Raw genomic sequence first — 25106 nt, 5'->3', positions numbered from 1 at the left:
ATGGAGAGGGAGGGAAATACTCAAGTGTTGCAGAAACTTGGGCTGTTGAACTCCCTGGGCTTGAATTTTGCTTAAAATAAGCGGTGAGGGATCTCTTCAGCATATCTAGTCTTCTGCAGCTGTCCCCATGCTCTTCCGTGGTGTGCTGTCATGTGAGCAGGAGGCTCTGCAAGGACTGCCCTCCAACCTACACCTTCTCCGGAAGGCAAAGCATGCTGCACAGTCCTGTCAAACTCCACATGCATGTTATCTTGGCATCCTTAAACACCAGTATGACACCCTCAGGTTCAGCAGGCGACCTGACCTGTATCAGACCTACATTTGACAAGATTCTAGAGCTATATAATCTTTCAGACGCCCCTTTTAATTTAAGCAGAGAAGCTTTTTTTTTTTTTTTCTTTCCAGCAGGGTTTTTGTTCTCTCCTAGTTCTATTAGAATAGCATCTGGCTCAGGCTAAATAATGCATTTGCTTGGACAGGATATGACTTCGGGCAGAGATAATAAACACCTCATCAGTGGAAAGCTGATGGTTACTGGGAGCCTCCTGACCTTTCTGCCAGGTCTGTCAGCTGTGTCAGCATTCTCAAAATGCTCCCACTTTTTTTTTTTTTTTGCGAACTGCTTGGGCCCAACATGGGAAGATGGCCGGGGACGTCCCTGGGTGGAGGGCCAGGCGTGTGAGAAGGCGGAGGAGATGGCAGCTACAGCTGTACAGAGAGGGTGGATGGCCGAGAGTCGGTGGTGGTAAGGGATTTTGGAACCCTTGGTGTGCTTTGGTGATTTGGGATACTGTTTTACTATGTAAAAATTACATCAGCCATTTAACCTGCTAAATGCATAGCTGATGAAAATGATCTTTGGTCCTTGCTGCCTTGGTTTCATTTTGAACTGAGAGCCCAGGAATGAAATGCTCCAGATCGTGTTTCTAAGCCCTCTGGCAGTTCAGATGCTGCTGTTCCTGCTCTTAATGGGATCCGGGATCCTTCCCCTCCCACAGCTGCGGGGATGCTCTGTTACATGTGTTAGTGGGTACAGGTGATCCTCACTAGGAAGAGGAAGCAAACTCTTCCCCCTCTTCCTGCGTTGTTGAGAAGGGTTGTTCTAGTTTTTGGAGTCTGGGGGCTGGTTGGTTTGGTGTGTGTCCCCGCAGGAGCCAAGGCAAGCAGGTTTGGATCAGTGGTCTTGGTGCTTATGCCCATCGTGTAACTTGCAAATAGACAAAGGCTTGTTTTGCCAAAAGATCTAATAGAGAGGTCAGACTTGAAGCTGCTTTGATTTTTTGAGGTGCAAGCTAAGGTACACATAGATGACATTACCTTGAAGAAGATTTCTTACATCAAATATCATGGAGCTATGGCAACTTTTTCATAAACTGACGGCACAACCAGCGAGCAGCCTTTCTGCTTTCATTAGGACTGAGGCTGTGTTTCATGGAGCTTGCTTTTCAAAGGTCTGTGAAAAATACCAAGCCATGTGGCATAGAAGGTTACAGCTAACGATAACAAACATGACACAACAGGTTTTTGTTCCTGACTGTTGTTTCAGTTATGGAAATGATCCGGCTCAATAGGAACCTGTCCAGACGCTGGCATTTGACTTAGGAGGTGATCTGAGCCTCAGGCATCCAGGAAACCCGTGGTGGCCTGGGCAGAGCTGCCAGGCGTGGCCTGGTTTTCTTGCCCTGATCCTGGGATTACCATGATGAGTGTTGATAGATCTAAAGCTAGCTCTTTGTAACTTGCAGGAGTATGTCACAGCAAGGGGCACCTCGTAAAACCCTGAGAACAATCGAAGTGATATTGGTGATAAATTTGGGAATGTCTTTAAAATTATTACAATGAATGCCTACAATGAAACTGTCGGCTTCCCTCAGCCTTTGTGCCCATAGAGCTTCATCCATAAATCTGCGTCAGGAGCTGGCTTGTTCGAGAATGTCTGGTTTTCTCCCTACAGCAAAGTTACTCTGCAGAAGCCCATATAGCTGTTCTGGTACCTTTAATATGTGGATTGTGGCACAAGTAAAAGGATTTTAGCTTCCAGAGTGTCCTAACTATGCTTTTTCCTCCTGACACACTGACCTGTGGTGGACAGCCCACTCTTGTAGCCGTTGCCTCCCTGCAGGACGTGTGCCCAAATGAGCTGGCACCAGCGAAGGCCCTGGGGCTCTCAGTTCCTCCGCAGAGCTCTGTCGTTCACTGAGCCACCACAGCAGTGGACTCCTGCTGCTGCTGGTAGGCTCTGTCCCCTTCGTTACAGGAGATAAGCTTCTTCAAAAAACAATTAAGAACTCGCTCCCTGGTTTAACCAAAAAACAAACTGCTTTTAGTTGAACTAGACTGACAAGGGAGAAGAAACCTGAACACCTGGACTAATTCCACTGGTAACCATCAAGCGCATGTTGCTATCATCACCTGACCTGAATTTCCATGGTGTGATTGTTGGTGTTTTGTTGGGTTTCATTTGTTTGTTTCTGTTCCATACCTGTATGCTAACTATCAGTTGGAGTGGAAGTGTCCGCTTACTGTCTTTGACCTGCTCAAGGCTTCCAGCTTTATCTGTGACTTACAGTTCTTTCTTGGTTTCCTTGGGGAAAGATGGCCTGGCCAGTTCTGAACAATTTTGTAACTTTTCTAGATTTCTATGTACATACAAATCCAAACTTCCTACCTATAACTGGAGCCCCTAATTCTCTGACTGTTGCTTCAAAGCTGGGTGAAGCAGTCCAGCTTTTCTGACTTCTAATGGAGGAATGATTAATTAATGAAATTATCCAAATAACAGGTAGCAGGAAAACCATAAATGTGCTGACAATACTGTTTCCATATTAAAATCACAAAAATATGTGACAACACACAGCCTTTGATACATGAGGAAGTCTTAAATAAAAGCCTCCTGCTGTGTTCGGGCTCAGAACTGAACCTCTCTTAGTGCAATTCTCAGGAAGGGTGTTCTGCGATCAGCGTAACTTGAGGCATAACTTTTTCTAACTAAAGTCCTGTTGTACAACGATGAGGAAGAATTGGCTGGAGAGGCAGCTCGCTGCATCTGTGTTCTTATTGCTGCCTTCTCCTGTCCCTTGCAATAAACTGATTGGCAATCGTCAGTTTTCTCTTTTCCCCAACAATGGCACTGGGTCCATCCGAGCATGGACAAACCTCAGCTCGCTGAGAGGTTTGATCAGTTGTCTACCTAACAGCCGTGACTAGGCTTATGAAATACACATCATCGTATTGGTCTCCTTGCACTGCAGGAGAGGAACTGTAGAGGTATAAAGCTGGAGCAGTGGCCTCTTACCTGGGTGTGGAAGAGAATTAAGCTTTGTGGCCGCTCACTTTGTTAAGCTGTAAATTGCATTTCCAACGTTCATACCTAACTTCAGTGCTCTCTTCGTGAACAGCACTTCCATATGTTAGGGATACTGCTGGAATCCACTTGAGGCAAAAGTGTAACCAATATTTTGTTTGAGAAGCGTTGGAAGTAATTTTTAGTAAAAAATTCATGGACAAAGAAAGAACATACTGACTGTGTATGAAAATGATGCATTTGAAAGGTACTAGTGTGTAGGATGATTCCTTTGAATCTAAGACTGATGTTAATAAAGCTGATCCACAGATTGTTTCAAAACTCTCATAGTCAATATTAACTAGATAGTTACTCGTTCATATTTAGTTAATGGTTTAATTCCTTCAATTGAATTTCCAAAATGCATATATATTCAGTTTTTGTATGTTGGAAAAAAGTTCCTCCCATAAGAGCTCAAGTCTTTTATTTAGTAAACTGTAACGGGTTTTAATACCTATGTTGTAAATCTGAGCAAATGATCCAGGTATCCATCACGTGAACTGCTGAGAAGGTTCATAAGCGTCTTGCTACTACTTTCTTTTTTTAAAATTAATTTCACTTTCCTAACATTTTTCAGCACAAACCATACAACAATAATAGAAGTACTGCAGTTATAAGGTGGAAAAATAAGAAGGGGCGCTAAAGTTTGTTTTTGCCTTTTAAAATAAGAACAGAAAGACCTCTGTTTCCCTGGGGTACCTGGAATAGTTGATTATGGTAGTTACTACACACAGTAGTAACTACAACTCACATAGAGACTAGCGCACAGAATTTGGTTTGTCCATTAACTAAGCAGCAAAGATCACAATGTAGTATAGTTCGGTGCTGCACAATTTTTTACTTGTAATGAAGTAGATTATTGGCTAAGGGTTTGGGAACTGCCTAGTGACCTTTTATATGAATCTCTTTCAGGCACCTTTTTGGGCATACATCATGGGTGCGTTAGGACTTTTTATCTACCAGTCGCTGGATGCCATTGATGGGAAGCAAGCGAGAAGAACAAACAGTAGTTCTCCTCTAGGAGAACTCTTTGATCATGGTTGCGACTCTATTTCCACAGGTAGCCTTTATCTACTGTTACCCATTCTAGTTTTAAAAATGTTACCGTTTTCAAGAAGAGGAGCTGACTAATCACAGACTTGTTGAAATTGGAAAGAACATCTACAGATTGTTTATTCCAGATCCCTGCTCAGAGCAGCATCAGCTAGTTCCCTTCTCTTGGGATAACTCCACCATCTCCTGGTCACTGCAGGCAGGGCTGCCCCTGACCTTTGCATCCCTAACAAGTACCAGGGAGGGTATTTCAGAAGTACCTTTAGCTGGTGTTGGGTGATGCGCAGTCTGCTCTTACTTGTACATCTTCATCTGCTTTGAACAAGCTAGATAATGAACAAAATAGGTTAGAGAATTTGTTACTATGTGTAGCCTGGGTTTCCCAGTAGAGTTATCCAGTAAGATATCCTACTGGGTATCACCTACCTAAGGTGATACCCAGTAAAGGATTTTAAGTGCCTAGAAGACTGATGTTGGCACATAAAACTAAGGGCTCTGCTTTAAGTAAGAGGTTCCAAAATATCATTTGGGTAGAAGGGCATCCAGCCTGGTGGCTAGGAGGAGGATTTATGTTCCTTGTAAGAATGATTTTTTTAAAAATTGGTTTGGAGTCCTGAAAAAGTAAGCCTTGCTGGGTTTTCCTTTCCATAACCTAGCTGCTCTTGGTGGCAATACCTTCTGGTGGCACTTCTACAGCAGCTTAATAGCCAAAACGCTTGCCTTGGGAGCTCGTATGTTCTTTATGCCTCAGTTCCCAGCAGAGCGCTAACTACTGATGTCCCTGAGCTGGGCCCTGCTGTTGGAGCTGTGTCTGTGACCTAAAAATGACGAGATGACAAAGCCCACAGAGGGAATGACCACTGTAGGCTGAAATGTGCGGCCCTTGCTTGGAAGAACGGGAATCCTGTGTCTGGGCCTCTCCCACCAGGACTATCCCTGATGTTAGCTACTTAGTAAAGTTTCAGTCATATAATTATTTTTGTTATAGTGATGTAAAATGCCTTGTGATTTAATTTCTCTTAACTGCAAGCAAAGAGGGTATATGACTAACATGTTCATTTCTGCTTTTCAGTTTTTGTTGTCCTTGGATCCTGCATAGCAATCCGACTAGGAACAAATCCTGACTGGTTGTTTTTCTGTTGTTTTGTGGGACTGTTCATGTTCTATTCTGCTCACTGGCAGACATATGTATCAGGCATATTAAGGTTTGGAAAGTAAGTAGGTATCTTTAGAACTACATGTGACAATGTCTGAGGCTGCTAGCTACTTGATCTCCATTTCTTCTTGTTTTTTCCTTTTTTCTTTTTTCTTTTTTTTTTTCCCTGCTCTGTATTCCTCTCACCTGCTTCCTTATCTCCCTTCTGCCTTAGCAGACTTGTGTTTTACCTGGCAAGAAGTTTGAAACTCTGAGTTATACTGTGCACAGGACTTGTTTGGTTAGCAGCTGATTTTAGCTATATACGCTTTGTTTGCATGCATTTGGCTCTTGCCTGCGGATTTGTTTACAGAACCCATACAAGCACCATGCAGGCCAGAGCTGTCTTGCCCACAATGTAAACAAGTGCCCTGTGTAGGAATAGGAACAGAGCAAGCATCTATGCTACCTCCCTTCATAATGTCCCTGACACGGAACAGGTTAAGCCCAGGGGACTCTGAACCACATGAATTTTTAGAGAATTTTCCCTGGTAATAAATACATTTCTCTTCTACAAACACGTTCAGTTTCCTTTGAACAAGCTCTGCATCCAGCACAGGCCTAGGCAGGGAGTTCCACAGCATTATGCCAGTGCTCGAAGAATTACCCCAGGTTTATCTGGGGGTTTTACTTTTAATCTGGCTCATAATTGGCTTTGATGTCCATGAGGTTTTGTGTTAGTTCACAGTGCTGGTGACTTCTGTGATGTTGCTCATGACTTTGTAGAAGTTGAGTCTGTTCTCACTAAATTGTAGGAGGGGTCACTGACAATCATGTAAAAGATACCAATTTCAACATAACTTCTAAGTGTGTGGGGAATGCTGTACCCTCCTGTAGCCGTGGTGGTGCCTAGTATGGTCTTTGCTGTCTTTAAACAAAGAGCTGCACTAGTGATTGCTGAAAAGAGGAAAGGCGACATCCTTCACAGCAGTATTTGAAACCTGTGACAGATGAAGCCTGTCCTTGTGATAATCCTGGTTGTGTTGAGCTGCCTGCTAGCTCTGTCCTGCAAGAAGCACCTTAGCACATCAGAGCATCACTGGTCACACAGGCCATTGGTCAGCTATCTTTGCATGCTGTTTGGTGTCTGTCTCCCAAGCAAGCTGCCTCTGCGGTAACGTTAAGAGATCTTTTACTTGCTGATAATGCATTTTGCCACACAGACTATAACTCTTGTACCCGCTTACCCATCCTGCTTTTTTAAAGGATATCTGTAGACAAAAATAGATGCTTTTTTAGAGTGATGGTTAAAAGAGGATAACTTCTGTACATAACAGTGAACTTCAATGGAAATGGACTATGCTGTAAGCTCAGGGATTTTGTACAATTGTTCTTTTTGTGCCTTTTTTTCCTGCATAAATTGTGAGAATAATTTCCCTGTGTTAAGAAGGCACTGAGGCTCCCGTACTACATACGACTTCTTTACTAAAAACATATTGGCTTCTGTGTAAATACAGTGGTAATGCATAGTACAAACAGTTTGGAGTGGCTTGGTGTTCCGTGCTTGTGTGAAGCGGAGCAGACACAACTTTTCTCCAAGATAACTTATTTCTGTTTAGTGAAAGCAAATCAGAATTTTTTCAAGGCTTGCCACTTTCTCTCTTAAGCATAGAGGTAAGAGTCTAAATGAAGGGAGTAGTATACAGTTCTAACTATGATAATACATAATATGGATGGAAGCTTTCACTGATGCTCTTCCTGAATTAGTGACGTTTGATTTTGGAAGTTAAATGCCAGGTGAGTCTTAGCACTGGTGGCCAGGAAGGATCAGAGCAGCTGGATACCATGCCACTGTCAGGCTCTGTGGAATACTGTCTTGCCTCATAAAATCATTGGACTTAAATTTGGGCTGTGTTGCAATCAACTGTCTGAGCCGCTGTAAAATTAAGTACTAAACTTTGGCATGTACAGTGACTCAACTCAGAGTTCAAGCCTCCTTCCCCTCCAACAATAAAAACTGCAGTACAGCTCAGAAATCCAGGTTTAATTGTACAGAGTGCAAAGTCTGAACACTTGAATTTGCATCTGAATGCTTCTGCATGACATAACAGACAAACTCAGTGTGCATCTGCAGCAGTAACTGAGTAGTTGTGACGCTTCTTCCCTGGTGGAGGAAAAGCCCGCTCCCAGCAGCACCGTCCTTTTTCCCTCTGCGTGCTCATGTCATTGACTTGGAGCCAGTTCACCGAACAGGCAGAAAATAAAAACTTGCACGAGGAAACAATTCGGCTTGCTGGCACTGCGTGGTCTGGTTAGCACTACAGCCAGTAGAAGTGAGGGAGTAGAATGGCACAGGAGGGAGAGAGGACGGCCTGTTCTTACAGCTTTGAGCAGTGACGAGCACCTCTGCATGTCATCTGGTTGTGACTTAATGGCTCTTCTAAGACTATAAGTCTGAAATCTGTGGTGAAACTTTCCATATTTTATCACTGTCTTTCATTTGAAAGCTTAACGTTACTGTGAGTGTCAAGATCAGATAAATGTTTTCCATTAGCCAAGAGCTGATTCCTATCTCCTTTTTAAAATGCACTGTTGTCTGTGCAGATAGTTTACATGCTAAGCAAGAAATGAAACAACTTGACTTTGGTCACAGTACTTTAAAATAGCAAATCTGCTTAACTGCTTAAGGGAATGTTACATTTTAAACATCCATTTTTACTGCTCGCCAGTAACTTCAGTACAAAGATCCAGTACCTGTCTCAAAACCTTCACTAGCATAAACAGTACATTAGACATGCACTTTTATTTACTTATTTATTTAAAAGCTGTATGGAAAGTATTGACTCTTTATCTTGAAAGTATCTTTCTCTTGAGCCTCTGCTGTGCATTTTCTGTTGTAGTTTTCGTAAGTTTTGTAGGGTTTTTTGGTTGGTTTTGTGTGTGGTTTTTCTTGTTTATACGTATTCACATCTTCTCAAAATAAAACATTTCAGTGATCAAAGACAGTAAGGCTGTCTTGTCTGAGAACAAAAAAGGTAGAATTCAGAGTCTAGAAGGAATACAAGGCCACCTGTTTTATAAAACGTCTTATGGAAAAAAAGCACCATGTCAGTTATGACCTCTGAAACACGACAGATGTTCAGCTATCCACTAACTCAGTCCTCAAAATACTGCCCTTATGTTTTGCAGGCTGTATCTGTCAAGTTGTCGCGACAGAGTAGCTTAAAGAAATCCCTTCTGTCCCATTCTGCTCTTCGTGGTTCCTATTTCTGTATGATATACTCTTCATGGAAATGTTTGACTATGAGCTTGCCTTAACGTTTAACTTTGACTTGTTATTTACCCAAGAAGTCTGTAGATTTGTTCAAAATTCTAAATTAACAATGTATTCATTAAGCACTTTTTTTCCCCTATTAAAATTAGTTTGTTCTAGATAGGCTTATAGGTTTAATTTTAAAAGTTAACCAAAGATGTGTGCCTTCAGGTAGATTATCTCTCTCAGTCAAGGAAAATCATATTCTTTATGCATTTCATGGCTTGAGGAGGTAATTTGAAATAATCGGGTTTTGATCTGTTCTCCCTGCCCCCACCCCCTATACTTAAAGGGAACAGAACCTTTCTTTTAACTAAGTTTCTGTTCTTTTCTTTTCTTCCCAGAGTTGATGTAACTGAAGTTCAGATAGCCATAACGCTGCTGCTTTTGATATCAGCATTTGGTGGAACAGCAATATGGGACTATAAGGTAAGTGTACTAAGTATGCAGTGTTCCTGTGGCGTATGGAGCTCCTGTTCAGAGTTGCCAATTCCTATGGTATTTGAAGCCATCCTGTGCAACTGTCGTCAACCCCTTCTAGTTCTCTAATGTTCTGTTTTGGCTTCTCGTACAAATAGAGGTCATATTTACATTGTAGTTAACTTAAATATAACAGTGTGACTTCCTATACACAAATTTAGAACCGTGTAGAGGAAAAAAGAACCCATCTGCCATATATAAACTTCTGATCTTCTACTGATGCTCTGTTTGTAATTAAGCTTTAATACATTTTTTGTTAGCTTTCCTTTGTGTATTTTATTGTAAGACAAACGTATCTGTTCAGCTAAATGATGTATAGGATCACTTTATTGATCCCATATTTAGGATCAATATTTATTTTTAGAAAGCTTTATTTTTAAATTTAAAGATGAAATGCATTAATCTGTCAAAACTATGGGATGAAGTTACCACAGATTTACATGTCTGTGGAGGTGTTATGTCAGAGCTGTCATAAATGTAAATACCTATATTTAAGGAATTGTTTTCTCTCCAAAACAGAAATAAAATACTTTCTGTCTGGCTTTTTTTCTGATCTTTAAAGATGCACTTCAGTCTGCATCAAAAGTATATTAGACTAACATCTTCATCTTTTTGCAGTATCTTTACTTAGAAATAAATAGTTCTGTTTGGTCATAGGAAACAAGAGCCGAGACAATTCCATGGTGTTGATAACCCATGGATATTGATCTAAATATAAACCACCAACTAATTCAAATTAGTTCACCAATTTGCACAGTAATTAGGAAATGTTTAGATGAACTTTGTTGCCCTCGTCCATCCTGCAAGGTGCTTTTTGCTCTGTTTCCAAACAGCATATTTTTGTGTTGCTAAACAAAGTAGGTACGTTAAAATTTAAACACTAGTGAATTATGACTGTTTCTTCTTCTGCAATGAAATCTGTGGTAGTTATGCTGTATCTCAAAACAATCTACATTCAAAAATATAATCACTGGTTTCAATTTATTGCTACTTTTTTAAAATCCTCTGCTGCCTTTGGAAGTTTCCTTGAAACTGAATTGATTCTGAAGGTAACTGTTTAACTAAAATCTTTATCTGGAGATTATCCTAAATGCAAAGATACAGCATACAAAGAACACGTATCAAAACACAAGGCAGGCAGATGGTGTTTGTGTTTCCTGTGGTTCAGTATTGTTTTACCCACTGAACTGGAAGGATCTATCCTTCCTGCACCTCCCATGTCCTGGCGAGGCAGTAGTCTGTGTCAAGTTTGTTGCTTATAATGTTCTTCAAATGTTTTTACTACATAAGGATATACAGAGCAAAATCTAGCTCAACTTCACAACCAGAACTTAAATACTCAAAAGTTGAGTTTAAACATTCCCAAAAGAAATTTGATGTCTCCTAAATAAGGAAACAAATTCCAAATACTATCTTCCAGAGCTTGTTCTCAGGAAAGCAATAGTTCAAATAAAACGACTGCTTATAAGGTTTCAGTAGCCGTTTTTTAATCACTTTTCTTCAAACAAACAAAAAACAACACCCTTACCATTGACCTTTTATTATCTTTCTCTTGTTTTCCTTGTTAAGGTCCATTTGGTAGGCTTAGAGCTGAAGTTCTTTGCGGTTTTTGGCATATTGTGTGGAACAGCGCTTTCTTTTTTCAATTACTTCCGTGTCATCTTCAGTGGAGGGGTTGGAAAGAATGGATCTACAATAGCAGTAAGTTACGCCCATACTTTATTGGCCTTCAGATAATCATAAGGGTTTTTATCAGTTTAAGCAGACAAGCATTTGAATTTCACACCTTAATGATACTCATTTGTTGTTTGGAGTGTTTGATAGCTAAAGCGAAGATTTTGGTACCTATCTGCTCTCTTCCTGTTCCTGGATTTCTTCCGTCACAGGAACCATCAGTACATTTTTTTTTTTTTTTTTTTACAGAATTGCATAAAGGTCACCATTAAGGGTACTGATAGTATTAGCATAATGCAAATGGATGTTCCCTGAGTTTTGACAACTCTAATTGCTTTTATTTAGTGGGTGTTGTAATACTTGTAAAATGTTGATCTTACAGTGTGATTGAAGCTGAATTTTCTGTCCCTTTGTATTTCAGGGAACAAGTGTTCTATCACCAGGCGTCCACATTGGGCTACTTATCACACTGGCTGTTGTGATCTATAAAAAATCTGCAACCCAGCTGTTTGAAAAACATCCTTGCCTGTATGTTTTGACATTTGGATTAGTGAATGCTAAAATCTCGCAGAAGTTAGTGGTAAGTAATCTTGTTTCAGTCCTAAACGTAAACTGCATCCTGGCTTAACGCTTGCTTTCTGAATCAGTGAGCATTACGCAAGTTTTCCTGTTCTGCCCTGCCTCCCTATTACCAGTTTCATTATGACCAATACATTGAAATAGACTCAGGCTCCTCCAGAGAGATTATCATATATGATACCGATTTACAGAAATAATAAATCAATGTATTGGTTATACATTTTGGTTTTACTTACTCCCAGAAATAAATTGTAGTTTATACACTGACTTTAACATCTCAAATGCAGTAACTGCCTTAACTAGCAGTGCCCTGACTTCTGACTTAATTATAAGGTTCATCCTTACTAAAATGAGAAGATAACTTTTTCTATCTTTCATCTCTTTTGTAACTAATAACCTTGTCAGTGTATTGAAAAACAACAAAAATAAAACTGGTATTCTGCAGGCTTTCTAGCTAAACAGGAATTCACCTACTTGTCTACATTACTAACTAGGTTCAAGAGAACTCTGTTAAGAAGACCCAGCCTTAAGACTGAACTTGAGGCAATTCATCGATCAAATACCTTTCCTCCTGTGCTCTTCCAGAGGATCATTGGGTCCTCTCAAGAAGCAGCCATCACTGTATGTCTGCCAGATGCTTCTGAGCAAAGCATGTTTTGCCTTGATGCTTTATGCATAGCTTTGCGGATAGTTTGCTCCAGAGGCAAATCTGTACAAGCAGTGGGAAAAGGCTTTTGCCAGGTTTAGCTCCCCGGGTTTTCTGATACTATTGCAGGTCTTGTTCTTAACTCACTGGAGTGAGGAAACTGCAGTAAAAACCTCTTAAGCTGTGCCAGGGTGTGAAGCTGGATGGAGAGCTTCCAATACAGCACTTAAAAAGTAAGAGCGGGGAACCCAGTCAAACAGCTAAAATGCACGGAGATAGGTGTAATTAACTCCATTACAAAAGAACACTGAAGGACCTTTGTACCGATTTTTTACATAATAGTCAAGATATACTGATTATTGAAATAACTGATATCACTCATTAAAGTGCTACATATTGATTGAGTAACCTGGAAAAAGGTTATTTGGCCCTTAAGAAGAGCCCTGTCAGGGAGCAGCAGGCTCTGGAGCATTTGTGAAGCCCTTGGCTGTCTTCTGCTTATTTCCCAAAAGCCCCTTAGGAGCAGGCAGCTGATGTGTAAGGACATCGTGCTTTCCTGCAACTCAGGTGGAAGCTTTCTGGTAGATACAGTGATCTTGCAGTAGTGCATTCTGTGGGTTGTGTTGTTTATTTTTAAATAGGTGGCTCACATGACAAAAAGCGAGATCTGTCTTCAAGACACTGCATTTATTGGGCCAGGACTTCTGTTTTTGGACCAGTACTTCAACAGTTTCATTGATGAATATATTGTTCTATGGATAGCATTGGTAAGTATTTTGCTTTGTCTTTTTCATGTGGTGCATGTTTAAAGGAATGGATTGAGAACTGTCTCTGACATGCTGCTCTGCCATTTTGGACTTGCTCAATTTCACCTGCCATTGTGGAAGGAATGCCAGGATACTGGGAGGATACTTTCGGAGCTAGCTGGCTTTCTTTCCTTGAAACAGAGATCTGAAAGTAAAATGACCGATCTCTCTTGTAATTATGCTTTAATTCAGGTGGTTTGTTTAAAGTTACTCTGCTAACTGCAGACTAAACTTGTTTGTCAAATTTTGGTATGCAATTAGTGCTGTTTGTTTTTCTTCTTCTAAAGTAGACCACTGTATATCATAATGCTGACATGCTTCTTAAAATTGGATGTATTTTGATCAAAGCACAGCTGAGATAGCTTTGAAAATCATTTGTTTTTAACCTCTTCCATTTTTGTTTTTTTGAAGTTCATATCCTTGTTTGATATGCTGAGATATGCCACTGGTGTATGCCTGCAGATCGCTGCTCATCTTCATATACATGTCTTCAGAATTTCATCTCATCAAGCTCCTGAACAGGTTCAAAACCATAATGACTGATTAAATAGGTCAAGGAGAAGAAAAGCAGTTAGGGGAATGTTGAATGAAGCAGCCTCTCTTTTTGAGAAGACAGCTTAAGCTTTTCAATAATCTAGTGTTATGAGAAAGCTCATACTATCCCAGATATTACCAGATGTTAGAATTACTAAACACAAAGTCAAACTGCAGATTCTATTGTGATTAATACTTTGAACCAGGATCTACTTCCCCCTAATGTTCTAGATACTGCAGCTGTTACTTTAACCCATGAGTACCATAATTAAAACTTCTGTTGTTTCCTGTTAGATAACCTTAATTCTGTACTTCTGGTCTGGGGAATGTAAATTGCAAACCACGGTGCTGCCAACCAGAATCCTAAGAGGAGTTTCACTTTTTCTTAGACCAAGTGACTCATGTTCTAGCATTAGTTTCTAAAGTCTTCTGCTGTGAAGTGGTAGTCAGAGGCATCAATGAGTACAATACTGTGTTGTCAAGGCTGGTAAAATGAGGCATCTGTGAGGTACAACTAGTTATGTTTTGGTATTAGAACGAAGGAAGTACGGAACAGGAAAATTATCCTCTACTCCAAAATACCATTGTGAGTGCCTATAGGATTCTAACCTACTGTTACTAAACACAGTTGTAGCTTGGATAATTTTTTCCAAGTGCAGTTTCTGTTTTTGTGGCCATAATAAGGTTTGCCTCCTTGTGCTCCATTATCTAGACTGTAGGTAGCTGGGTACTGTGAGGATACTAGCTTTACCTACCCTAATTTGTGTCTGTGAAACTGCACAAGTTGAATGACTCAGTTCTTTGACAAACTTTAGTGACTGTTTAACTGTGACAATGCAACCCACCCAAATGTGACTGTGCAACCCACCTATGTATAATTCCTTCTGAATTATGTTTGCTATTGCTGTATTAACTTATCTTGTAATCACCACTGTACTTTATCCAAACAAAACTGCAAGGAACTAAAATCTAATGCAGAGTAAAACTCTCCAAAAGAGAAAGTCAGGCATAGTATCAGCCTTTCTTCTTTTCATTAGCAAAAAGCTGAATAAAAGTAGCTTACTGTCTGTGCTAGCAAATCACTGCACACAAATGCAGCTTAAGCTCAAGCTCCTTTAAAGAGCTAATATGTGAATATTATTTTTGTAAAAAAGCTGTTGAATGTGTTTGTTACCACTTTTATTTGCTGCCATGTAGCTGAGCTGTAAGTTCATAAAGACCTTCCTGAACTGTACAATAAAGAATGCTATAATTTGTTTTAAAAATATTACTGCTGCAGCTTCCTAGCTGCTACATATTAATCTAAAAAGACTGCCTGAGGTGTTCAAGGAAATTCAAAAGTGGGGAAAAAAACAGTGTACATTTCTGTCTAAGAAGGAAATACAGATATAGCAGAGGGATAGTTGTGCAAGTTACTGCCAAAGGAGCAGCATGCCAATTAAATACAGATTAGAAGTTCAGTCCTTTCCAAATGAGCCTTACTGTTCCTGTTCAAGGCTGGGAAAGACACGGTATCTACACCTGAACTTAACCTAAACACAGGTCATGGCTAAATAAAAGGGAAAATGGTGAAGACCATTTCAGCTTGTCTGAATGCTGTAAAAAAGTTAATCACCAATAACTGGATAAAAGCACATGCATAGGCAACTTTTTAGGATGAGGAGGTTTGGTTCCCTTGAAACCTCAAAAATGTAGTGTAGTAATAGGTGTAAGTGGGAAAAAAAAAAAAGTAATCATAACAAAAAACCTAGTATTGAAGATTGGAACCAAAAACTGTTAACTGTATTTTTGTGGCATCATCTAGTCATCCTGAAATACTGAACCTGAGCACCACAGCTCAAATTAGCAGTGGTAGTTACCTGATTCCCACCACAGGCCCATACTACCTCATACATCATTCTAGCAATGTAATTTCTGTGTTTGCTCCGAGTCCTGTCAGACACAGAACAAAACAGCTCCATACAAGCTACTTGCTCAACTTCAGTTGCAAGGTAATAGCTAACTTACAGAATACTTAGCTATCCCTAATCTGGCTCCCAGAACCTACGAACTGCCATCAGATAGCTGGATTCTGCAGTAAAAATGTTAGTAAGCTGGGGAAAAGAAGCTGTATGGACTGGTTTTGAAATACATTGTTATAAAATCATCACATTTGCATGTACGGGTGGTTTTTGTGTTACCTACAATTATATTCAGTCTAACAACTAAGTATTTTAGGAACTACCTAATTTGTAAAAGTGGTTATTTGGACATAATGTCTTGCTATAAAGAACTGCACACAGGCTGCTCTGGCTGTTTAATTTAAACTGATTGACTGTAATGAGATACATGAAAGATAAATGCTTTATCCTTAAATCAGGCCTCCCTGAACTGCTAGTCATCTGAAATTGTAAAAATTAATATTCCATCTCAAGCCTTTTAATAGCTTGTACCAAATAAATGAGCTAGATTACTTTAGCAGTGGTCTACAAGAAATTCATAGCAGTGTTTAATTATGTTTACTTTAGCAGATGTCATGTAAAGCTGTGGTATTAAGCTCATTGTTCAACTAAAGAAACCTACATTTGGACAAATAACAGCAGTTCATAAATCTTATTGGTACAAAGATAATACAATGTCTGTACTGATAAAAGGCCTAACAATTTAATTTACTATAATACACATCATTAAACAATCTTATGTGAGATATGTCATGGTCTATGAACTTTAATAACTGCAGACAGCTCAGAAGGCTAGATGTTGAAACTACAAGTCTTTAATCTGTAGCTTTTGAAAAAGGCTTCTATTTGCAATGCACCTAAATGTCTAAAGTTATATAAAATTTAGGAAATGCATTTTTCATCAATTTTACCTGTTTGAATTTGGCATTATAGAAAGTGAAACAATGCAAACAGTCCAATGCCACTGAAAGTGAATATTAAGTAGTTAAAAATTAATTGGACAGACAGGAATTGATTCAAGGTTTGCTCCCTCTGCCTCCCCCCCAAAGTAATAAGTTTACTAGTATGCATTCTCACATTATCAGACACAAGGTTAGAACAATCCATTAAAGCATTTAATAGGAACTTTAAAACATTTAAATCATCTTAAGGTAACTTATCTATGGCTAATGCCTATACTTGTATCATGTTACTTAGGTACAAGTTGTTTCTCCATTGAGCCATCAGAATAACATGGACTGAAGAGACTTGCGAACAGTTGCCATCTCCTGCTGTTGCTGTTACAAGAAAAGGAGATAATACTGAACAAATGCCAAACCAATGATTACTTAATCTAATTAAATGAATGTCAAATGACTTCTTTACAGAATGTTCTATTTTTGTATTTAACTTAAGTTCTTTGTAAACCTGATACTTACAGTGTCCATCATAATCTTCTTCTGCAACATAGCCATTTCTTTGCGAAGTTCATTTTGTGCACCAGCTAGAAGATTTTCATTGTTTTTCTCTAGTTCTTCCATGCTCTGCAGTTAAGGATAATCTTAATTTAGAACTGCTTGATACCTTTGGGTTAATTTAAAAAACAATCTATTTTTCAGACTGCAGTTCAATTTTTATAGCAGCAGTGATAACTACAGATGACTTTTGTCGTGAACTTTAAAGAGAAATTATACAGGACTTTGTGCTCCACTCTACATTACTGCTTGAAAAATATGCACATGGCAAAGGAAACGGTCCTTTCCACTCAGCATCTGTGAGGTCCCAGCTACTATCCTGCATTTCAATAAACATAAGGGTTCTACAAGAAAAAATTAGACATGTACCTGTCAGTAATGATAGGGGTATAGATTAATATTATGACAATCCTAGAGACTCGACATAAGGCCTGTAGAAAATGTTGAATTTGCTCCTCTTTGCACACTTCATTCCAAATAAGCTAAGGTAAAGCTCACTGGTTATCTTCCCTTTTGCACATACAGTTACGCCTAACTGATGTACATAGCTGCATTTTCTTTAGCTTGTATTTAAAGGTAAGCTGATTTGTGGCTTGATTATTTTTTACCTGTTGATCTTATCTCAGGAGAAAATTCATAGGAATACAGTTTTTAATCTTTGATGAAGACATTGTTGACATTTTGAAATAGTTATTAAGATTTCTGTAATATCCTCTGCAAATTTCAACCATCTTAAACTAAGCATTGAAAAATAAGTTTAAAACAGAGTGACTCTGTCTGACTTGGGAAAAAACAGATACCGTAACTAATGAAAGTAGTACGTTACAGCATGAAATGTATTTTTAGTAGATTAATTTTCTCTTTCTTCCCAATATACATCAGAAACCTAAGGGACAGTTAAGACAAAGGCCTGTTGATTTGACTAACTTTTATACAAACTTTAAACTGGTAACTGGTAAACTCAGCTTTAAGATGAGTTTGGTTTAGAAAGCATGCTCTGAGGGTTATGCTTAAATATGTGAAACGGGAGAGCCAATCATCCCTGTGAGAAGACATTTAAGTAAAGCATTTATAAACAGGTGTAACGTGCATACACACATAGAAAGAATAAGCCATGTTTTAACCAAGAAGGGAAGAATAGCAACTAGCATGAATATTCACACAAAGCTGTTGTTTTCCTTAAGGGAACCTTAAGTTTTTATTTCATAAAGGCTGAATTAATATAGCCTTCCTAAGCAATGTGGTAAGGATCAGCTGCCTTGTAAGCAGAAAATTTACTGTACCTTTAAGAATTGCTCATACAGTTGCTTGATGGTTTTCAGTCTCTGGCTTTGAACTATTCTTGCCTGTTGAAAAACTTTTTGTTGCTGACGAAACATATTCTGAAGAAAAAAATCAAACAAAAAAATGTTACTAGTTTACCAAAAGTGCTTTGACAGTAACACTGATGTCATTTGTCAGAATCAAAAGTCCTGCCTTCACTGGCAGTCTGGGTCATACAACGTAGATCCCTGCCTGGGGAGGTATCCGTGTTCTCAGTAATAAAAGAGACTGAAGATTGAATTAAGCCCTGAGTCGTCCCCTAAGGTCCCTTCCAACACAAACTTTTCTCTGTGAGATCCTGAGGGCTTCTAGCCAACACAGTTCTTGTGTATCCCAGGGAAATGTGCTGACTAGGGAAAAGCACAACTCGCAAACGTGCTGGGAGTACAAATACAGCAATAGCATGTGTTTACATTCCATTGTGTAGCTTCTATCCCCTTTAGTCATCAAATTATCATGCATTTGTGATACAGAGGCATACTTTTAAGCAACGCATGCTTAAGGACAACTACTTCCCAGAACTCCTTTGTCTCTCTACCCAAAGTCTGCGGATGCACAGATTGAGCACATCTGGTTCTTCTCCATAACCATCTTGGCTTTTCTCAAGCCATGTTCTAGACCAGGGCATCATTTACTTCCACCTAATAACTTGAAATAAAGTATTGCACCCCTCTTCATTTTGAAATATATCCCAAAACTTAAATCATTTATGGTTTAAGAACCACCAAACCAGAATGATTTATTAATCAAGAGACATGTTTGTTTAAACTATATAAGGTATTTTTTACATTTCTGTACTTTACATTGCTTGTCTAAACAACACTATTCTCTCATTGTGATTATGCTGTGAAACAATTCCTGTGCTGGAAACCCACCGCAAGTTTTTCTTCCTGTTCCTCTGCTTTCTGCACATCTACATCCCATTGCTGAAATAAAGTCAGGAACTGCTGGGAGAAATCATGATTGAGCTTCTGCCTATAAACAGACACTAGCTGTAAGCATTACAAATGCTGTGAAGAAAGAATGTTCTGTGCAGATGGAATGGAATAAAAGGAGTTGGCATAGATAAAGATGCTATTTTGAATCAAGTCCTAACCTGTATGTTTTGAAAAAATTAACATTCATACATACACTTTTTTTCCTAAGTGAATGTAAATTATGTACATATAAAGAGACAGCACTCTTACACAAAACTCAGGTTAAAAAATAATAACAAGACAACAAACAACTTTTTTCCTAACAGAGAATGTCAGCTTTTCTGAGATTTACTTTTTTTAATTCCACTGCAGTACTTAGCTTTAACACAAGGTCTTTATAATGAAAAATTAATCAGCTCATTCATTAGTTCATTATGCTCTAGTTTCTCTGTGTACATTTACATTTTGTTAATGCAAGTTTCAAAAATATATATAAAAACAAAAAGTTGCAAGTGTTGCAGACTTCCGTTTTATCTGTCTCCTTTTTCAATTTGCTCTGCTTTTAGTATCAGGTGTAGTAACTAAATAAGCCTTAAAAGGTAAGGAGTCATCTTATTAGTTGAGATGAATCTCATCTCCAATATGAAAATTATTTTCTTTCCTAACCAAAAGGTGTAAAATCTTCCCTAAGCAAATATCAGTCTTCAAATAGAAAGTTTGAAATTAAATGAGAGAAAAAACAGTTTTGAAAGACAAAAATCACAGAAATCATTTTCTGTAACAACATTAAAAAAGAAAGAAGTGAAATCAGTTGTATAAGGTATTTGTTCTCAAAATTCCAAACTTTAAATTTCGTTCAGAATTAGAAGTGTTATGCTGAAGTGTTACTGACTGTTTAACCCAAGTGGACACAACTGGAGGCAGCAGAAAAGGGGACTGCAGTAGGTGTTTAACTACTAGATATACTACTGCTATTTAACTGCAAGATAGATCAACTCTCAATGCTGTGATGCAAAAAAGAATATGGCTTCACAGTTTAAAAAACAATGGTATATGTTACCTTTGCTCCTGCTGTGTTTTCCAGACATGTTCAATCTTCTGGTTACTGGTTCGGAGTGAAGCTTTCGTATACATTTCTAATCTTTTCCTCTTAGCTAAGAGAGCTTTGTTAATGTCAGCTAGAATTAAAGAATATTTAGAAATGAAGCATACCAAGATTTGTTGTGCATTTTCTTAAAGATGCTGATGACCTTACGTGCTTTGGAAAAGCAAATGAGGTGTGTTCTAATAGGAAGAAGCTCATATGATCTGGGCTTTTAGCTGCCATGTTAAGAATCTCTTTCCACCTGGTGCTGGCACTGCTACAAGAGCTACTTCTCAAAGCCCCCCACAGACCCTATAGCTTACATCGGGCCTTTGGAGTTGCACATACTCACTACTCCAGCAGCTGCTTTGAGTCCCACCTCTCTGAGGGTCCATCCCTGACAGGACCCACGAGGTCACTCTCCTTTAGCTTCTTTTACTATGGTCAGGACAGAATGGGTACTTACTCTGAGCTAACACATGCAGTGCACTGAAACCGTTTCATGGTTTCAATCCCAGGCAGCTGCAGTTCTTCCCGGATGTACGGTTCTTTACACGCTGTATCCATCATGTTCCCTAGTGATCCTTACAGTCTAACACATGCTTCTAACACATACAGTAAGCTCACACATTTGAAACACCAGCAGCATTATCTAATCGGTTTACAGTACGCATCTTCAGACATGGTATTTGGGCATTTCACACTGTGAATTCTTCCTCATTCAAACCTAGAGATGTCTTGGCCAAACCTTGACTGAGTACAGACATCCTGCTCTTTTCTCTAGTACCTCACGATCTGTTAGTTGCACTATCAAAATCCTCATTTGTTTGGCTGCACAACTGCAGTACCAGCTCAAAGTTTCCAGGCCTTCAACTTACTTGTCTAGGCCGACACTTTATGAATGTCATTCTTCTCTCAGAAAAGCACTAGCTCAACTGTTTTAAAAGTAATATTCAATCATATTTCAGAGATTTCAGAAATAAAATTAGAGGTAGCATAGGATTACTATCACCGTCAATATATTGAATGACTGAATGACAAACTATTTCTCAAACTTCAGAAAGACTCCTTAAGTACATTTTAAGAAATATTTGGGTTAATGTCAGTTAGTATGTCTATTTCATTTTAATTTATATTTGGAGATTTAACAAATAAGTCACAGTTAGCTTAAGGGTAATACTTACTGGAATTGCTTTTCCTTTCCATTGTAAGTTTCAGGAAACATCTGTCAAATCTGTCTCTAATTTGCTGACGCATCTGCCTCTGCTAATGCCAACCCTATTATTTTTGAGCAGATAGCATCCTCTCTGTGTTTCATTTAATTTTCATCCTTTTCTTTATTTATAAGTCCTCAATAACAAGCAATCCCAGCTTTTTAAAATTAAACTTTGAAATTCTCCTCCTGTCTAGATTGCTAGATCTACAATAGCATACTAATATACACCTTAACTGCAAAAATTCTTAATTCATGAACTAATAAATTCCTTGAACTTTCGCCTTATGCTTTACCTGCAAACAATGACTGTGCACAGCATTTTCATACACAGACAAGAATCAACCACCTATTGAGTAAGTAACACTAGCATTAAGATATTTTCCCTTTCCACTCCTTTGTGATGATCCACAGATCCACTATCTGTGAAGTGTATTACAAATTCTTTGCAGGTGAAATGTGCTTTTTCTCTAAGCTGTCAGCTATCTAGAATTCAGCTCGACACTTTAAATTTTAAGTGAAGCCATCTGAGGATTTCATTTCACTATGACTTAATTAAATCCGAGTAGGCAATGTGAATAAATCCCTCATCACTAGATGACTGGCATTACTTACCCTCATTGTTTGGCTCTGCTAGAAACTTTGTACTCTTCTTCCTGACTGCAGAAATTCTCATTTCTACAGATTCCCTATCCTCTAGATTCCTGAAGATGCAGAGTACAAGCTACGCTGCAGCTCAGTCTTTTCACAACTACAGGCTACAGCTGTTCCTTACTGTGAATTTCATATTTTTTTTCCTGTTTATCTGCTTATCTTCGTATTTACATTCCCCTAATTTCTCACTCCAGTTTTGCACTCCCTGGTTTCTTTTGTTTCATTGTAACCAATTATTTAAGTAAGAACAGCTTTCTCACTCAGAGCCTCTTCTCTCTGCCATATAATTACCACCTCTTAAACTGCATCTTGAAGTGGGAACTGATAATCAAAAGCAGTCGTTCATCTTTCCCTTTTTCCTGTATAATTAAGTCTACACCAATACTTTTCTCTCTCTTTATATGCAGTTATTCCCTTCTCTCCCTTTTCTTTCCATCTGGTCCATTTAGATGTATTAAATATTAGCTCTTTTCTGAAAATTGACCATAACCAATGCTACAAACACTGGCTATCTTATGCAAATCTCAAAAGTTATTTTATGGTAATGGATTACTGTCAATTCTGTATATTAAATATTAGTTATTTTTCAACTTATTAGAACGTAAATGTACTTACCTCCAAATCTTTCCAGCATATTCTGTACTTCACCCCTAAAAAATATTGTTTAAAAACTTTTTTTGACCATTTTTACTTTAGAATAAGACCTAATGTGTATGCTTAAAACTAATTTTATTCACGTGCCTGATAGTTTAAGCAATGATAAAGCTGCTACTGTTTTACAAGATAAGAAATAACACTTCTCTTCCCCTCCTGCATGAGCTCTGTTTTTAGACTAATTTCTTGATGTTCAAAAAGTTTACTACAATCTATTAACGTACTCCCCAATAAAAAGGCAGTATTAGGCCTTTAAAGGGTCCCAAATGAGGGAGGATGGTAAATAAAGTGGAACAAACCCCGAACAAAACAAGCATACTGAATAACTGAACTAAGTGTCTACTTAAGACTCACTTATTTTGAAAAAGGATATTCTAACCCTTACCCTACATCATCTGGAACTGCATGAGTAGTCACCAAAGGTCTTTTCTTGCCATGCTTCTCCATTACTGGTGTTTCGCCTTAATGTAAATTTCAGAAAGATTAACAAAAAATACTTCATATTTTGTGGGGACCATGTGAATTATGAGAAGTGTAACTACGTTTCTGTAATGGCACTTTGAACACATCTCAATGGTTTCATCCATAACATACAGCTCCCAAAATTTTGAATGTGAAGAGTTGATAGATGGTGATGGATTCTACAAGCCTAGATTTGAGCTGGCCCTGCCTTGAGTTCCTTGAGGGTAGTCTCAAACAGTTTTTCAGTCCACTACTACACAAATACCCCCAACTCACAATAAAACAATGATTAGAAAGCTAAAATAATCTAAAAATTGAAAAAGTCCCATCTGCAAGAATTTAAACGTCCTCTGACCATTAAACTAGCAAAACCACAGATACATATTTATGTTCTTTCAAAATAAAGTAATAAATCCTTGGTTGACAGATTTCCATTACTGAAGGGGAGAGTTGGCTTGGGGGGAATCAAGATTATCCCCAATTCAAGACAGAAACATAGGATACCCAAAATATGAAACAAAAAACTACGTACTCTTTTGAAACAGTATGCATTAGTGTACACAGCTGTACAAGCTATCCTGAAAACAACATTTACATAGCATAAAGCTGCTCAGGTATCCTCACAGAAATTTGGTTGGCAGATTATATAAATAAAAACTGACATTCTCCCCAATTCCACATTTTGCAAACCCTCTCATTCAAGAAGTTGTAGGAATGTACATTTCGATCCATATAGTAACTAATATAAATCTGATAGCCATTCCTATTTCAAGTTTAGAACACAGTGACTAGGCTTGTCAGATATTTCACAGAAAGCAGCATAGCAAAACTCACTGGAAATATTCCTGATGCTTGTTTTTATTATTTGCCCCCCACATTTCAATATCTCATAGAAAGTAAAGGATTTAGTCTGGACAACTGAAGAAGGGGAGAAACAGAGAGAAACACAGCCCAGACATGACTGCTGAAAGACAACATCCATCACTTGATGAACGAAAACTGTATATTTAAGCCAGGTCCACTCTCCATGACATACCCTCAAAATTAAACAAGAAGTCCTTGGTTGACTTCTATTATTTTTCCTCAGCTGGCTCTACCTCTTTGGCTCTACCTCTTCCTTTCTTCTCTTCAGTCTTCCTTAAACCTCCCAGCATAAGACTCCTATGAACCTATCTGACCTCACACTCCACACAAGTGAGCAGAGCTTTTCTCTTCTGTCCTGATCCCACAGCATTATATGCAGCCAGGTGATAGAAGGATACAGCATTAAAATACGGCAACAAAATAAGGTAACAACATTCCACTCCACTGAAGGCATTACCTCTAAGTTTAAGACCCAATTGGGCACTACACAGAGCTATTATTCTGTTGTGTTCTTTTCTCTTACCAATCAACACAATGCACCAGAAGACTGTCACAAACATTCGGTACCATGCTTGCTCAGGCAGTCACTAACACATAATATCTTCTCATCTGTTTATAGACAGAAATATTATAAACTTTGTTTTCAAAAAATATATATGTAATGTAAGCACCTTCTCTAATATCTTCCTCTGATCCACTCAGCTCTTTTCTTTCCTCTGGAAAGTCATAGGGAGGTATGGTTTGATCCTCCTGTGCTGGTTTACCAGCTTTTCCTGAATGCTTCCTTCCCGATGGTGCCATAACAAGATTTTCTTCCTATTGAAACACAGCACTGAAACATAACTTTTCCCACAGGAAGATGAGTATGTTTTCATATTTACATTGATCTGTTTGTTATGTATACCCCTGTAACAGTCTCCACCTGTAAGGACAAGAAGCAGTCAAACTGTTTTATTTTTGAGGTACTTCACAGGATTA

At 38.5% G+C, this 25106-nt stretch overlaps 2 protein-coding genes across 3 annotated transcripts in view; one reads left to right on the top strand and one right to left on the bottom strand.

Moving 5' to 3' along the window:
* CHPT1 (choline phosphotransferase 1) overlaps positions 1 to 17728 on the top strand; it is a 22850-nt gene extending 5122 nt beyond the window's left edge. Inside the window, exons 2-9 of one of the 2 annotated variants that reach the window (XM_035342040.1) lie at positions 4256 to 4403; positions 5469 to 5610; positions 9189 to 9273; positions 10894 to 11025; positions 11420 to 11578; positions 12865 to 12990; positions 13441 to 13551; positions 16701 to 17728. In XM_035342040.1, coding sequence (XP_035197931.1) covers positions 4256 to 4403; positions 5469 to 5610; positions 9189 to 9273; positions 10894 to 11025; positions 11420 to 11578; positions 12865 to 12990; positions 13441 to 13551; positions 16701 to 16745 — 948 coding nt within the window. In that variant the 3' untranslated portion in view covers positions 16746 to 17728. The remainder of the gene's footprint in view (positions 1 to 4255; positions 4404 to 5468; positions 5611 to 9188; positions 9274 to 10893; positions 11026 to 11419; positions 11579 to 12864; positions 12991 to 13440; positions 13552 to 16700) is intronic. The other variant, XM_035342047.1, reaches the window with a different exon arrangement.
* On the bottom strand, positions 16046 to 25106 carry SYCP3 (synaptonemal complex protein 3). The gene is made up of 8 exons (XM_035342053.1): positions 24800 to 25106; positions 23188 to 23263; positions 22764 to 22798; positions 20258 to 20375; positions 19156 to 19255; positions 18241 to 18339; positions 16922 to 17026; positions 16046 to 16780 (listed from the first exon to the last, which is right to left on the bottom strand). The coding sequence occupies exons 1-8, from the start codon at positions 24927 to 24929 to the stop codon at positions 16727 to 16729; spliced, it is 717 nt and encodes a 238-aa protein (XP_035197944.1). The 5' UTR covers positions 24930 to 25106; the 3' UTR covers positions 16046 to 16726.

This window comes from Oxyura jamaicensis, chromosome 1 (assembly GCF_011077185.1).
Source record: "Oxyura jamaicensis isolate SHBP4307 breed ruddy duck chromosome 1, BPBGC_Ojam_1.0, whole genome shotgun sequence".
NCBI classification, from domain to species: domain Eukaryota; kingdom Metazoa; phylum Chordata; class Aves; order Anseriformes; family Anatidae; genus Oxyura; species Oxyura jamaicensis.
The sequence above is the reverse complement of the archived record's forward strand: the minus strand, read 5'-3'. Positions and strand labels throughout refer to the sequence as shown.